The sequence below is a fragment of the Osmerus eperlanus genome, chromosome 26, assembly GCF_963692335.1.
Source record: "Osmerus eperlanus chromosome 26, fOsmEpe2.1, whole genome shotgun sequence".
Classification (NCBI taxonomy): Eukaryota; Metazoa; Chordata; class Actinopteri; order Osmeriformes; family Osmeridae; genus Osmerus; species Osmerus eperlanus.
The window spans coordinates 6,244,721-6,258,880 of NC_085043.1; the positions used below are offsets into that span (position 1 = coordinate 6,244,721).

The 14,160-nt window shown below is 49.9% G+C and overlaps 2 protein-coding genes across 2 annotated transcripts in view; one reads left to right on the forward strand and one right to left on the reverse strand.

The window, feature by feature from the left end:
• The window catches only part of szt2 (SZT2 subunit of KICSTOR complex), a 45,299-nt gene extending 38,961 nt beyond the window's left edge, over window positions 1-6,338 (forward strand). Inside the window, exons 61-67 of the mRNA XM_062452236.1 lie at window positions 1-203; window positions 288-471; window positions 912-1,034; window positions 1,360-1,903; window positions 3,585-3,695; window positions 4,663-4,731; window positions 5,026-6,338. The exon at window positions 1-203 is cut by the window's left edge and continues 11 nt beyond it. Coding sequence (XP_062308220.1) covers window positions 1-203; window positions 288-471; window positions 912-1,034; window positions 1,360-1,903; window positions 3,585-3,695; window positions 4,663-4,731; window positions 5,026-5,169 — 1,378 coding nt within the window. The 3' untranslated portion in view covers window positions 5,170-6,338. The remainder of the gene's footprint in view (window positions 204-287; window positions 472-911; window positions 1,035-1,359; window positions 1,904-3,584; window positions 3,696-4,662; window positions 4,732-5,025) is intronic.
• An 873-nt stretch (window positions 6,339-7,211) lies between these two features.
• On the reverse strand, window positions 7,212-9,783 carry hyi (hydroxypyruvate isomerase). The gene is made up of 8 exons (XM_062452777.1): window positions 9,359-9,783; window positions 9,082-9,193; window positions 8,799-8,913; window positions 8,321-8,399; window positions 8,184-8,233; window positions 8,016-8,085; window positions 7,782-7,916; window positions 7,212-7,583 (listed from the first exon to the last, which is right to left on the reverse strand). The coding sequence occupies exons 1-8, from the start codon at window positions 9,744-9,746 to the stop codon at window positions 7,528-7,530; spliced, it is 1,005 nt and encodes a 334-aa protein (XP_062308761.1). The 5' UTR covers window positions 9,747-9,783; the 3' UTR covers window positions 7,212-7,527.
• Window positions 9,784-14,160: the final 4,377 nt, after the last annotated feature.

Below are 14,160 nucleotides of genomic sequence, written 5' to 3' on the forward strand. Positions count from 1 at the left end.
CTTCACCGAGGAGTGCGACAAGGTGCGCGACCTGATGCACGTGCACTCCTTCAGCTACGACTTCCACCTGCGCGTGGTCCACCAGTACCTGGTGGGCTGCCACATGACCCTGCGCCAGGGCTACCAGCTCACCGGCTTCCTGGAGGACTTCATCGCCCACCACCCGGACATCCCCAAGTTCGGGCGCAACCACGTCTTCCAGGGTGAGCGATCCCTCCCGCGCGCCCGCCCTCTGACCGTGCGTGCGTGGTACGTGACTGGACGTGTGTGTGTGTGTCCCCCCGCAGGAAGCTTCTCCGTCTCCACGGGGATGATCACGGCCCACCAGCTGTACAACTACATCACGGACCACGCCGGCACCTACGGCATGAAGCCGCTGCGCATGTCCAAGGCGGCCGCCCCGTCCGACGGCAAGAAGGGGGCGCCGAGCGCCGACTTCCACGAGTACGCCCTGGTGGCCCTGTGGAACAGGTATGCGGGGGGGGGAGACCCCCCAACGCGCGCTCCCTCGCTAGCCCCGCCCTCCACCTGCCCCTCAACCCCCCCCTCTCCGCCCTGCCCTACTCCGACTTGGCCGGGGAGAGATGAAATATTCATGGGCCCTTTTCACCTCTCTCTCTCTCTCTCTCTCTCTCTCTCTCTCCCTCTCCCTCTCCCTCTCCCTCTCCCTCTCCCTCTCCCTCTCCCTCTCTCCCTCTCTCCCTCCCTCCCTCCTCCCTCCCTCCCTCCCTCCCTCCCTCTCTCTCTCTCTCTCTCTCTCTCTCTCTCTCTCTCTCTCTCTCTCTCTCTCTCTCTCTCTCTCTCTCTCTCTCTCTCTCTCTCTCTCTCTCTCTCTCTCTCACTCACTCACTCACTCACTCACTCACTCTCTCTCTCCGTCTCTCTCTCTCTTTTCTTCCTCTCTCCTAAAGCTCCGGCTCCTACAAGGATCTGGAAGGCCTCCGTCACCATGACGACTTTGATGTGTCCCTGCTGGTGTGCCACAACGCCGCTCCGTTCGAGGAGCAGTCGGAGGGCGAGAGACATTTGCTGAGGTAAGGAGATGTGGGGAGAGGGAAGAGGGCGGATTAGAGGCGGCGCGACGGGGGGGGGAGGGGTAATTACAAACCCCTGGGGGGGGCGGGGGGGAGGGGGGGGAGAATGGGGCAGGGCATCTGTACCCAGCCCACTGTTCTCCTTATGTTTGTGTGAAAGTGGCCCGATAGGATTGTGCGATTGAACGGTGTTTGGTCATTGAATGAATGTAAAATGAATCGCGAAAAGTTTTTTTTTTTTCTCACCTTGACAAGTTTGTTGTTTATTGGAATCATTTCCATGACGTGAATGAAAGTTGAGTCACGATGTCGTGGCGTTCCCCAGGCTGCGTTACTACGTGATCATGACCAGCCAGAGAGAGCTGTTTCCCAGGCTGACGGCAGACATGCGCCGCTTCAAGAAGCTTCCGCAGATCTACCGCGACCCCGCCGACCCGGGGGGCCGGACGCCCCTCGACCGGGCCGACGCGGGCGGGGCCTGCGACCCCGAGCCCGACCTCTGGGAGGAGACGACCGCCTCCGCCGCCTCCATGGCCTCCCCCGCCTCCACCCCCGGCGACGGCAACGAGTTCTACCCCCTGGTGGGCTCCGCCGGGTCCGGCTCCGGATCCGAGGCCCAGGGCCTGCTCTACCCCTCCCCCCTGTTCCCCCTGCTCAACTGCGAGGTGGCCACGGCCCGGCGCCACATCCAGACCAGCGTGGAGCAGGCCATGGGCCACTGCCGCCGGGACAACCTGTGGAGGAGGCTGTTCCACGGGGAGCACCTGGCCCTGGACAAGCTGAAGCTGAGCAAGCTGTCCTTCTCGGAGCTGGAGGAGCTGCTGAACGCCGTGCAGAGCCGCTCCGTGGGCGAGATCGACCCCCAGCTGGTAAACAACGCCGCCGCCCGCCGCCGCCCACGCTCTCTCTCCCCCCCCCCGACCCGCGGCTGCTCCGACAGCAAACTCAAACGCATCCGCTTTTTTCCCCACGCGTGCATTGTTGCTCGCGCGCGTTTGGCTTTGTAAAAATAAATTTCCCCCGCGGCCCCCTTTTTTTTCCACCCCGAGTGCCAAATTATTGCAATTATTCTTCATTATCCTCTGGTTCGAGTACCCCGCGCTCCAATTAGACGTCGGCGCGGCTATTAGAGCGATTTCCGACCGTCGGCCCACGGGGCGTGGACTCGCGACACCGACGCGGGGTTAACGTTTCCTCCCGGTTGAGATGGCGCAACGGGCCCGGCTGCCGTCGGTTTTCGAGGAGCCAGGGTGCTCCCGATCGCAGAGGCTTTCAACGTGCGCTCTGCGCCGAGACGGTCCGGCCGCTGGGGACAAGCCTCCTCCCCGTGGCGTACGCTCCTCTGATCCTGCCTCCTTCACAGGCTTCCTTCGCGCTTGAGGGACCCTAACCCTAATAAAATAAAACGATCGACGGCCTTTTCCCAACGCGTGAAATGTTTCAGTCCGTCGCGAGACGTTCGCGGAACCGACCTCTCGTCTTTTCTTTCTTTTTTTCCTCTCGCGTTGTAACGGGGGCCGCACTCGCGTTGTGTCCTCCCGTTCCCTCTCCGCCCTGTCACTGCAGGGCCCGCACGCCCCCCCTCGGAACAGCCCCGTTCCATCCATGCGAACCAGAGGATCGACAGGATCCACGCAACCAGCCGACTGCCTTCCACCTCCAGCTGTTCCCGGAGTGGGTTCGTCGGCGCGCGGATAATTACTCAAAGGCTTCCGCTGTTCCGAGCGTCGAGTTATACAGCTTGTCTTCCCTCGTGGCGTGTCGCGAGATGACGGGCTCTTGCTGAAAGCCAAAAAACAAACCCAGAGAGGCCTTCTCTGACTAGATGTCATACGCAAATCGTGACAGTCTTTCAATTAGATGGCGGAAATAAATACGACCCATGTTCCGGAAGTGTCGACAGATAACCATTACTAGAGAACTTTCTGTTTAAGTGTCTATTTCTACAATAATAATAAGGCGTCACCGGGAAGGTTCTAGTATGTACTGCGGAAGTGTACTTTAATTACTTGTGGCATGGCTCTGTCGGAGAAATAAGGCAGCGCGTATCTTAATCAAAGCTGTGCATTCCTAGCCGGCAGTGTCTCGCTCCCCACAGGGATGTCAGCAATTATTAAATCCAGTTGCATCGAGAAATCCCTAATTAAAAACCCCAAATAAAGTTGTTTGTCACGCCAGTGATAGGGCACTCAGATGTCTTGTGTGTGTGTGTGTGTGTGTGTGTGGGGGGGGGGTTGCTGTTGGAAACCTGCCCACAGCGTGACCCCCTGCTGTGCATCCTTCACACGCATCATGTGGAGCTGTGCAAAGACAGCCAGCCACCCTAGGCCGGGAAGTGGATTAACCGCCTCATCTTTTATTCATTTTTCTTTTGGTTGATACATTCATGATCATATATTTATTTTTAAGCTCTAATTGCCTTTTGCCTTCAAGTCGCGAATGTGACTTGGAGCTAAGCTCGTCTCTACCATAGCTGGCAAGGTCACGTCGAACACTTACGGGCCGACCTCTAACCCTAACCCTCCCCCCCCCCCCTCCTCCTGGTTCCAGGACTGCTTCTTGACCATGAGCCCCAGCTGGTACCAGAGTCTCATCAAGGTCCTGCTCTCCCGCTTCCCCCAAAGCTGCCGCCACTTCGACGACAACAGCATCCAATATCTGGTGAGAGACCCCTTCCGAACAGTCCCTGCCCACCCCCCCCGAGGGGCCGACGCGATGAACCAAAGGCCCTCAAGGGCCGCACCCCTTCGCCGTGGAGGCCTGTGGTCTATCAACCGCAGAGGGGGCGAACGGTCCGCCCTCCTTACAGAGAACACGTCTATTTACAGGAAGAACATCGGCTATAGCTTCGCTTGGACCGATCCAATTGAGACCTAGAATATAGGGGTGATCTGTAGGAAAAGAGTCCCCCCCCGCTGAGGAAATTAATTATTCCTTTCCTTCTCCCTGTTCCGTGAGATTGCATCTGCCAACCAAACCCTATCCGGGCTCCGCATGCAACCACATCAAAACCACCTCCTTGAGCGATAGATTATGATGATGAGTGCCTATGTGTCTCAATGCTCTGTCTGTCTGTCATCGTTTAAAGTGTTAGAGCTGTGCGGTTGTGGCGGTTTGCCTTGCTTTGGTTAGCTTCAAAAAATCAAATAAAAAATGATCGTGTTTTTAAATGGACTTGAAGGGACAGACTAGTCCACAATTGGCAACAACCGCAAGTCACCTTGAAGTGTTCTAAATTTCGCTGTTGGCTGTTCCGTTTTCTCGTAACTGGTGCAGCGGGAGAGAAAAAGAGGAACTGAAAGCACAGAGAAGTTAAAGAGAAGGTCTGGCACTTTTCAGAAAAGAGGCTCTTGTGGACAATTATCTGACTCGAGGGGCCTCAAAGTGTCAGCCATCTTCACTTCGCAATTGAAAGACTTGAGATCACAAAAAGCTTCAAACTTCAACTCTCTTGGTACACATTGGTAGATACAGTGCATTTTTAATCGAACCATAACAAAATACAAGTGGCCATACGATCATTATGCGCTGTGTGACAAATTCGATGTGTTCTGTAGGGCCGGAAGGGGAATAGAATTAAGCGAGTAATCTCTTTATCATTAACAGATGGCATATTTTTGTCTTTCAGGCGGTTTTAAACCAGAAGTTCACTGACTGCTTTGTCTTGGTTTTTCTCGACACCCAGGCAGGAAAAACTGTGAGTTGTCGATCAATTCTGTCTCTCACCGGAGCACATGTCGGAACAATTACTGTATATGTACATTTCTAATGGTACCAGCGAGCCCATTTTGAAGAGTGACCTTACCTCAGAGCTCTGTGTGTTAGCTGTGCTTAACGTAAATCACACCGAGCAGGTGTTGCTGTATGTGGAAGACCAGAGTCCAGATGTTACAGAGATATGAATCCTCTCCCCTTTTACATCTGTCTCCCTCTTTTTCTTCTTTCCTTCCTTCTCCTCCTTTCTTTTTTTTCCGGGCGGGGCCCCATCCAGAGCTTCAAAGTTGTTTTCAGGGAACCGTTGCCATCCCAACAGCAGCCTAGCAACAGCCCCCCGCCCCAGCTGGTGTCGATGTACCACCACTTGGAGTCTGTGATCAACACGGCCTGCTACAACCTGTGGACCGGCCTGCTGTGAGGAGAGGGAGGGACCAACCCAAGAATCCGGACGCGTCATTGGTCGGCCAAGTCGGTTCATTGAAGCGAGTAGCCTATCTGCTTGGACGAAAAAGCGCGACACCTGCCCGGGAGCCGAGACCGGTCACGTACGGGTTTACCCTTTCTCCCTCTCCTCGATCGGCACACCGAGAAGAGGAGGCGGTGTACACGCACGCGAATAGACTCACTGTCTCTGCCATGTCCCCCTGCGCCTCAAAACCCCCCAAGTACTTGAAGGATCCCTCTCCGCCTTCTTTCGAAAGGGTCGGGCCCACTTCTGCCGGCGGCGGGCGACGCGGCCCATCCGCGGGCCAATCGGTGTTTACCCGACGAGGCGGCACTTCACCGACTATCGGGACTCAGGTGGACACTACCTCACAGGGAAAGGGAGAGCTCTGACGACGTGCACTGGACATTTTATTTATGCAACGCTCCCCTTTGAATGACCAACTGTCTGCGCCCCGGCACTGACCTCTGAAGGGGGGGGGGGGGGGGGATTTGTGCTATTGCAGAAAAGGGGAAGGTTTTATCTGTGTGTGTGTTCTCCCCTTCAGAGCCTTACTACTTTTATCATGACGCCGTTTTGAAGTTCCTCTCGAAGCATTCTGCTACTTAAAATGAGGTGCGTCTGCGGTTCAGCCATGTGTGGATCTCACAGTACAGAATCGGCAGGGTGCAGCCCTGGGAGAGTAATGTATGTAAACGGAGGGTTTGTTTGTGATTTGCTTTTTCGACCTTATCAGATTGAAACACAGGAAATGTGAATGGATTGTGTCGGCGCCCTCGCCCCTCGCCTATCCCCCCCCCCCCTGCACATGCCACAGCGCAGGACACGATCCAGGCTTTCGCAGGTGACAACCGTTTTTCTTTTTGAGTCGTTTCCGACGCGTCTTTGACGTGCCACTGGAAGTCCACCCCACTGCCATCCTCTTCATACAGAAAGTGCCTTTGTTTTTCGGGGGGGGGGGGTTCTTAACAATGCTCTGATTTCAAGAGATGTGTTACGAATGCATCCTACCTACGCAATTTTGTTTCATTCTGTTTGGGTTCTCGTTGACGGTGTGGCTGGTGCCCTGGCCTCAGTTTACGAAGAGGTGAGGTTGTAAGCCAGCGTGTCAAGTTTAATAAAAGGTTCACTTAGTTTCATCATTTCACCGCAAGCATACATACCTTATAATGTAATGTCTGTGCAGCGCTACGGTGCTACACAGTAAAACAAATAAGAAAGATTGAAAGACCACCAAATAAGTGGTGCGTATCTGTGGTTTCGATAGAGGTTGCGTGTGTGTGTGTGGGGAATCTTGGTCGGTTCGCCGGCGGTTGAGAATCCTCACAGCGAAGGGGGGGGGGGGGCGAGCTGTTAAGCGGCCCAGCCGAGCTGGCCCCGGACGTTCTGGAACCTTCCTGCTCGACGGCAGGACCTGGAGGAGGCTGCGGGAGGGCTCCGTCACGATGCTGGAGGCTTTACCTTGACAGCGTGAGAGGCATGTGTGTAGGATGGAAGGGAGGGGGGGGGCACCAATTATCTGTCTGTCTGTGTTAACTCTGCTGGAAGGCCTTTCGGTCAGTCATTACAATTCTCATCCCAGACAGCACGCGTGTGGAACGTGGAGAGAATAGGGGTGGGCGGACTCTCTCCAGCCGGCGCAGGAAGTTGTTGCAGGGCCCTATCGACTATCCGTGGTGCTGGTGGTCCAGGGGCACCCAACTTAGTGCTGCCGACTCTCCATGGTAGAAGCATCTGTAGTCGGGGGGGGTGGGGGGGGTGGGGGGGGTGGGGGGGGGGGGATGCACACTGGTCTTTTCTGAAGTCAACCAAGACATCCTATTGTAGGAACCATACCATTCTGCTAGTTCCCTCCATAACGGTTTCTTGTCGTAGTCGCTGTTCAGGCCCACCCCGGTTGTGTCATTAACAAACTTGATGATGCGGTTGGAGCCGGACTTGGGCAAGTCCATCCAATGAATTATACACTGTGCTTGAACTGTTATTTCACGAAGAGACACAAGGGAAGCCATCCATTATCGTGTGTACAAATCAGATTTAATGACCACTTTACAGACGGCATCTAAGAACATGTAAACATGGTTGCCGTTATTGTGCAAAGTAATTACACCAGAGCAAACTAATTAGTCAGTGTTGACACCGCCATTCAAATCACTGTCAAATCCATCAAGTGTATTTAGGCAACTGAAATAACAGATAATAGGCCTATTAAATGTAATACTCTTAATACTAAAATAAGAAGTCTGGTCCAGGGGGGGGGGGGGCAGGTGGCTCCTGGTTTGGCCAGGAAGAGGGCATCAGGCCAGGGATCACAAAGGAAGACAGCTAGCCTCACTTGTTACACCTCCAGTACTCCTTTATCCAACCCAGACCATCAAGTGTCGATGCTGGAATAACAAGTATTTTTATTTATTTTTTAAAGCTGGAAAGTACTGAGGGCAAAATGGCAGACGACCGGATTTCCTGTATCTGTTACCTCAGTGTAACAAGAAAGCTGCTATCAGACCCGGCACATTCGCAGTCAATAAGCGTTATTCCCAAATCTAAATAGCAAATTGAAAGCCAAAAGGCAAACTTGTCCTCACCTGTGGGTTTATATTCGCAGCCTATGAATCCCTGATAGCCTAGTTCCTCCAGCGTGGTGAAGAGATAAGTAAAGTTCAGCTCTCCAGCACGGTCCGGCTCGTCACGATGTGGAACCTGCGCAATCTGGATGTGACCTCAAAGAGATTGAGTACAAGGCGGGAGAGAATATTCAAACTAATAATCTATGATTTTTTTTGCTCATGAAAGGTTGCCCCTTCCAGAAAATAACATACCGATTAGGGGGAAATACTTCTGAATATTTTGAGTCAGATTGCCATCCATTATTTGCCAGTGAAATATATCCTATTGGAAGAGAAACGTCAGTAAGCTTTAGTGACACCCAATTTCAACTGATCCTGATCAAAAAAGAAGGTAGAGAGTACCTTTGAAAAGGTACTTACCATTTGCAGTTTAATATTTGGGTGGTCAACTTTCTGCAGAATGGCAGCCGCTAGGTTCAAAGGTACACACAGGTAAACAATAATACAATAACGCTTGCAGGGTCCGGTTAATGATTTGAGATTGGCAAGGCCTTTACCCTGGTGTGGCGTGTCCAGGAAATACCTGGGATCTGTTATTCTTGTGTTGATGGGTTCAATAAGACCAGTGATTCCCTCCTAGGAGATATAAGTTGAAGACTTTATGAGGCTAACCCTAATTCAAAATACTACATTATCCACCACTGGTAGGCTAGAGTCACGGCCTACCACCCCACAATGTACAAACGCAAAACCTTTATTTTAAACAGAGGGGCTGGGGCTAGGCGTAATGTACATATTTTTTTAGTAAATTGAGTAGTTAACATTTGTCGAGAAACTACTCCAGCACCAACCCCCTTATAAAACAAAACAATGACATCATATTTAAATACAACTCCTACTCAAATACAACTTCCCACGCGCCTGTCCACGGCACTACAATACATTAATATTGACAGAGCACCACGATCATAGTACTTATAGAGGACTGATAGCATGCTATTCTCCCTTTCGGGGCTTAAAAGAAAGCGGGGCCACCTTTGAGAGGACAACTGCAGCATGTTTCAGATTCTGCACAAAGGTAGCCTCCATCTCCGTGGCAACAGCTGTTCGGTCCGCCCCCACAGGTACCCTTCCAGCCATCAAGTGGATTCTGTTGAAACGCATTTAGGACGTCGTTGGAACAGCAGAACACCCACCATTTCAACCCTATAACCTTATTGGGTTCATTGTGTGCTCCGCCTCTATCTGATGTGAAATCAAGCAAGCAGACTTTATTGTCCTCGGCCCAGTGGACAAGGTGAACTTTTGATATACTTACCTCTTGCAGTTTAATGCCTTTGCATATTGCAAAGCCAGATCCAGACCCTGCTTGAACTCAGCCTCTCTCCCGGGCACAGCTCCGAGACCAAGTTCACCAGCCTTCACCTCCCCTAAAATCACAGCCACGAAGCAACTTGCTACATAATTGTTTCCCTCACATGGCTCGGACAACATTGTACAACATTATTATCGACCCAGTGTCATATCCATGGACAGAAGCCAATTGAAAGTGTGGGACTTTACGTGACCAGTCCTTGCAATTAACTATACCTTACCAGGGGGTGTGTTGATTAGAACAACCTCAACTCCTGTAGCATTCTTGATTCTCTGCAGCTCTTGAATGTCACAGTCGTAAAGCCAAGCCGCTTCCACGGCTTGAAACCCGGCAGACATAGCAGCGTATATTCTTTGGCTGAATTCCGGTAAGTCAGTGAATAACCACGAAATATTCGCGCAGAACTTTAATGGAGGCATGTTGCATTCGATACAAGAAAGTAAACTCTGCAAGGTAGAACTCGGGTGACTGCATATATGACATGTGACGTTGTTGTTGTGAGGGATTTCTGCATCCGATCTACCCCGAGTACTGCTCAAATCAAGGCTGTTACACTGATACAAAGACGATGTTCCGGATCGTTGATAATTGTTATTATCTTTTAGCATTAAGCACAAGGTCCAAGTTCACTTTGAAAGCGTTTTTAATTTTAGAATAAACCAATTGTAGCCCTTCCCGAACACCTGCGCTGTGTTCCGTTCTCTGGACAGATAGGAATTTGAATTACTTATTCAAATGGTTTGTGGAGTTCCAACCAAATTTCTGTCTATAACTTCTTATCGAAACCAGCCTTTGCATTGCCATAAAGATTGACCACGGCAACCGAAAAAAAAGAAAAAAAACATTACACTTCTATTGATGTATTGATTAATTCGGCTTTTGAACTGTATGTTCCACTCCAAAATTGTACTGTCAATCTGAGCTGAACCCTGAAACCACACCAGATGTTGAAACAGAAGGAAGTCCAACACATGCTTGGTGCTAAAAAGTGTGATAGCGCAACACCATTGCTTGCGTCAAGAGTTCCTAATTCACACACCTGTCCATCGTTTATTCACAACTGCACACTTTTACATTTGGCACGTATTCATTTAGCAGACACATTTATCCAAAACGAGATACAAACCGTGCCAAATAGTTGGACTCAACTATCAATTGATTTCATTCTTCAGGCCAATATTTGAACTGACGGTAGCCTAAAGCTGATAAATGTTTACGACATCCACTGCGGGGAGTCAAATGAGAGGGGGATATTTTGGCTCATGGGAACATAAGTACTTATTATCTTTGCGTGACCTATTTTGTGACTTAATGTACATTGCAATGCTTTTGCTTTCCAGATCCCCTGAGGCATTTCATCAATGAAACAATGGGAAAAACATTGTTTCATTTTGATGTTAAAATTGTAGCACGACCCTTGTTTTCACCTGAATACTATCTTGTTTTGATAGTTGTTTCGAAATGCGTGATTGTTTGACTGGCGTGGTTTAGAATACAAGACATTCTGTTCACCCCATCTAAACAAGGCAAACCTCACAGTCTACTTAGATCCTGTATCCTGAAAGCAGAGGGGGAATAAAACTCCATAGTATTACATTCTGGGACTTCAGAGTACAGCATGTGCTTCCTGACAGCTCTACAACCTCACCAGAATTATAAAGAGGTTTTAGAACTCAGGCACGGACTCAGCCGAAATAGGTGAATTATAATATCCCAGGCAACAATGAGATTAATCATGCTTCTAAATGGATTTGTCCTGCAGAGGAGAAGCATTGACACCGAGCCATCCTGTAGTTCATACGAGTGATGTCAGCATATGTAAGAAGCCATGGCAACCACAGTTCCTCATTCCCTCCAGTAAGGGAACCAGCTGCCTTATGCCTCTCTTGTAAAACAGAAGACAATGTATTATTTCTCATCGCATATGTTTGTGATTATTTACTAATGCCACCGTGAAGCAGATAATTACAAGAAGCGGGAAAGCCCAGGTAACAGATCTATGAGTTTATGACTTCTGCCAGTGTTTAAAGAGAAATCTGTCTAGCAGGTTGCGTAATTAAATCTAATTGGATTTTCCTGACCATTCCAACAGTATAAGTATAGGATAATAAAAGAACCACACAGAGGATTAGTACAAATTAATTATAAAGAAATTAACATTGGATTGTGCTTATATGAAGGTACTAATGACAATGTACAATCTCTTCCATGGTAAGGTTTCCTAGTTTATTCTGGTGCTTGCAGTTAGTCAATTCTGGCCTCTGGATCCAGCAGGAATAAATTGTTCGATAAAACTGCAAATTCAAAGTAAGAGGTGATTGTATGTCAGGCAGGTGACTCGTTTCAAGTTTTTCTCCTCACCTTTACAGGTGCCCTGTGTCTGAGTTCTGGGGGTTTTATCTCTGAGGAAACAGCCATGCTGAGTTATTCTAATATATGCTAATGCTAACATGGCTGCCCCTCTGACAACAGCTGATAATAGCAGTGTCAGTGGGTTGTGTCACTGACATAGCAGCCTGCGGCAGGGGGGGAAGAAGAAAAACAAAACTAGAAGCTCACTGAACACACTGTATGCCTCCGCAAGTTCAAAAATAATTGAGGACATCTATACTTAATGTTTCCGCATGGTACAGGGCTGTTTTTGCCGCCTTCTTTGTGGGAACTTATGCACGTCAAAAGAACAAGGTATTGTTCTATACCCTTGTACCGGTTTTCTGTCACCTATGTGTGACGGAGGGAGGAGTAGGGAGGTGCAGTGTTTTCAGATGCCAGGCGAAGCCTTTTCAAACCTCCGACAAGAGCCACGCCACAGCCAACCGTGAAACATCCCAGCTGGAGCCGCCGAAGGTTCCTAGATATCCCCACCCAGGGTGTGTGCGGGGGAGGGAAGGGGCGAGGGCTGGGGTCGGCGAGGGGGGGCGGGGGGGGGGGGGGGGGGGGATTAGTATTCTGGAGACGAACCGAGTTGTCGCCACAAACCCCCTACATCTCCGTCACCCACTAGCTTTTACAAGGGAGAGAAATCACATCTGATATCCCAGCGAGCACGAGCTCCCCTGCCAAGCTCCTTCTGCGGGGAAACCGTGGCGACAGCTTGCCTTTAATGATTTAATGATGATCTGAGAAACAGACCTTGGATTTCTCGCGCGACGACAGTTAGGAACGTCTCCTTTTGAGACCAATTATTATCAGGGCCTTGACACTCTCTTGCAAACAATCAAATGCAGCGACTCGAAAGTTTGAACCGTCACGTTGAGTTAACTCCAATTATGGCATTTAACTCTCTCCGCTCTACAATGTCACATATAAAGAGAAGGGAAGCTGTCAGGCTGCTTTGAGATGCACCTCAGCTTTTGGAGTGGGTCCATCGTCAAAGGCGGGTCAACTAGGCTGGGTCCTAACAGAGAAGCAGGTGCAGCTTTCTCATTAGTGTCCCTGTGGATGGCGCGTCTGGGCATCCCATAATCGGGTACCACCACAGGCTCCTTGTTGCTGGCTCACTCCACGCTGCTCCAACAGTACCCTGAGCACACATCATGGAACCCGTTCCACGTATCTCTTGTACACAGTGAAGGGTAATTTGTGTCGAGCTTCCCACCCAAGGAAACAACAACCCTAACTCTCAGGCTGGATTGCAGTCCGATTCAGATTGCAAGAGACACTGTAACTCATGGTGTCTATTAGCGTTTTAAGTGCAAACAAGATGTCACACTGCAGGTGATCCCATCGCTGTTCGAATCAAATCGGATTTGTAGAGTATAATGGATACAGGTGGGGGGGGGGGGGGGGGGGGGGGGGAGAATAGGTTCATGCCAGACCCCACTTCTAAACAATTCCTTTCTGTGGAGGATTTCTCCTTTCCCTAGCAGGACCAGCACTCCGCTACGCCATCGTGTGCTGTATATTACCTGGCTTTCACCTCAGCAGTGCTGTGGCCTCACTCCCTGTGTCATCGCTGGCCTGTCCATCCTAAGTTAAATATTATCTCGGAGCAAATATGCTCTGGCCTAAACTGATGTTTTGGTCCATTAGAAATGTGAACGAATGGCTTTCCTGACAACTTGCAACCAAGGCAGTTAGATATTTCCAATGGAGACACATGAAGGATACAAGGGGAACTGTTTCTGGAGTGTATCGCAGTATAACATCCGACAAACGCCTGTATCTATCTACCGTACAGTAACGATCCTCTCTGCTGTGTGTTTTCCCACAATGCTTTTGTCTCGCGCCTATGGCACTATGAACACAGGAAGGGACTCCATCACATTCAGTCTAATAAGGCTTCACGCTCCGGCACATAATCCATGGATGTGCATCAGTGGTTGTGGGGGACATCTTCCCAGACAACAAGGAAGCCACCATGACACATCTTTTTAATTACGCTCCGATCAAACGGGCCACGCATTCTAATTGCTGATCTATCGCCATGCTCCCAGGGAAGCAATGTCGTCAGACAATATGACGTGACTAATGATAAACTGTAATAACTGGATCTTGACTGGGCTCTGAGATACCCAAGAGCAAAAGCATCCTGTGCTAGGACACTTCCTACCTGGGCAGGCACACACTGAGTTCTGTTTTGCCTGCAAGTATTTTGTTCGACGTTGATTCTTCCAACACCAAAAAAGATATATTGACGTCAAGATAACTGCCTACCTTTCAAAGGTGAGAATGGGCTCTTATCGCTCTAATCAAACAGTGTCAGTTAGACCAGGGGGTATGATTACAGATCGTCTGAACTAGTCAGATTGACCAAAGAGATGTTTTTAGAAATAATTATTACAGTTTGCTAATCAATACTGCCCTCTAGGGTTGTACAGTGCAGATGGTACACAAATGTCAGATCCCTAACTGTTTTCTGAATAGCCAATATTATTGCACAGACCGTATTGCATTTGTGCTGGACTGAAGGAGATTTTAAAATTGAGTCTTCCATTATGATATCATGCTATTACGTGCCAAGAAGAAATGCCCTATCGGGTGGGTTTTTCCTGTGAATGCGTGCAATGAGTAAAAAATGTC

What these genes read in the sequence shown, in the direction of transcription:
- hyi (XM_062452777.1), bottom strand. Translation starts at nt 9,746, where the DNA reads ATGCTAAAAGATAATAACAATTATCAACGATCCGGAACATCGTCTTTG. An exon ending in CCTGGACACGCCACACCAGG is followed by an intron (nt 8,234 to 8,320) that starts GTAAAGGCCTTG and finishes CTTTGAACCTAG; the next exon opens with CGGCTGCCATTCTGCAGAAA. An exon ending in CTGCGAATATAAACCCACAG is followed by an intron (nt 7,584 to 7,781) that starts GTGAGGACAAGT and finishes TTGTTATTCCAG; the next exon opens with CATCGACACTTGATGGTCTG.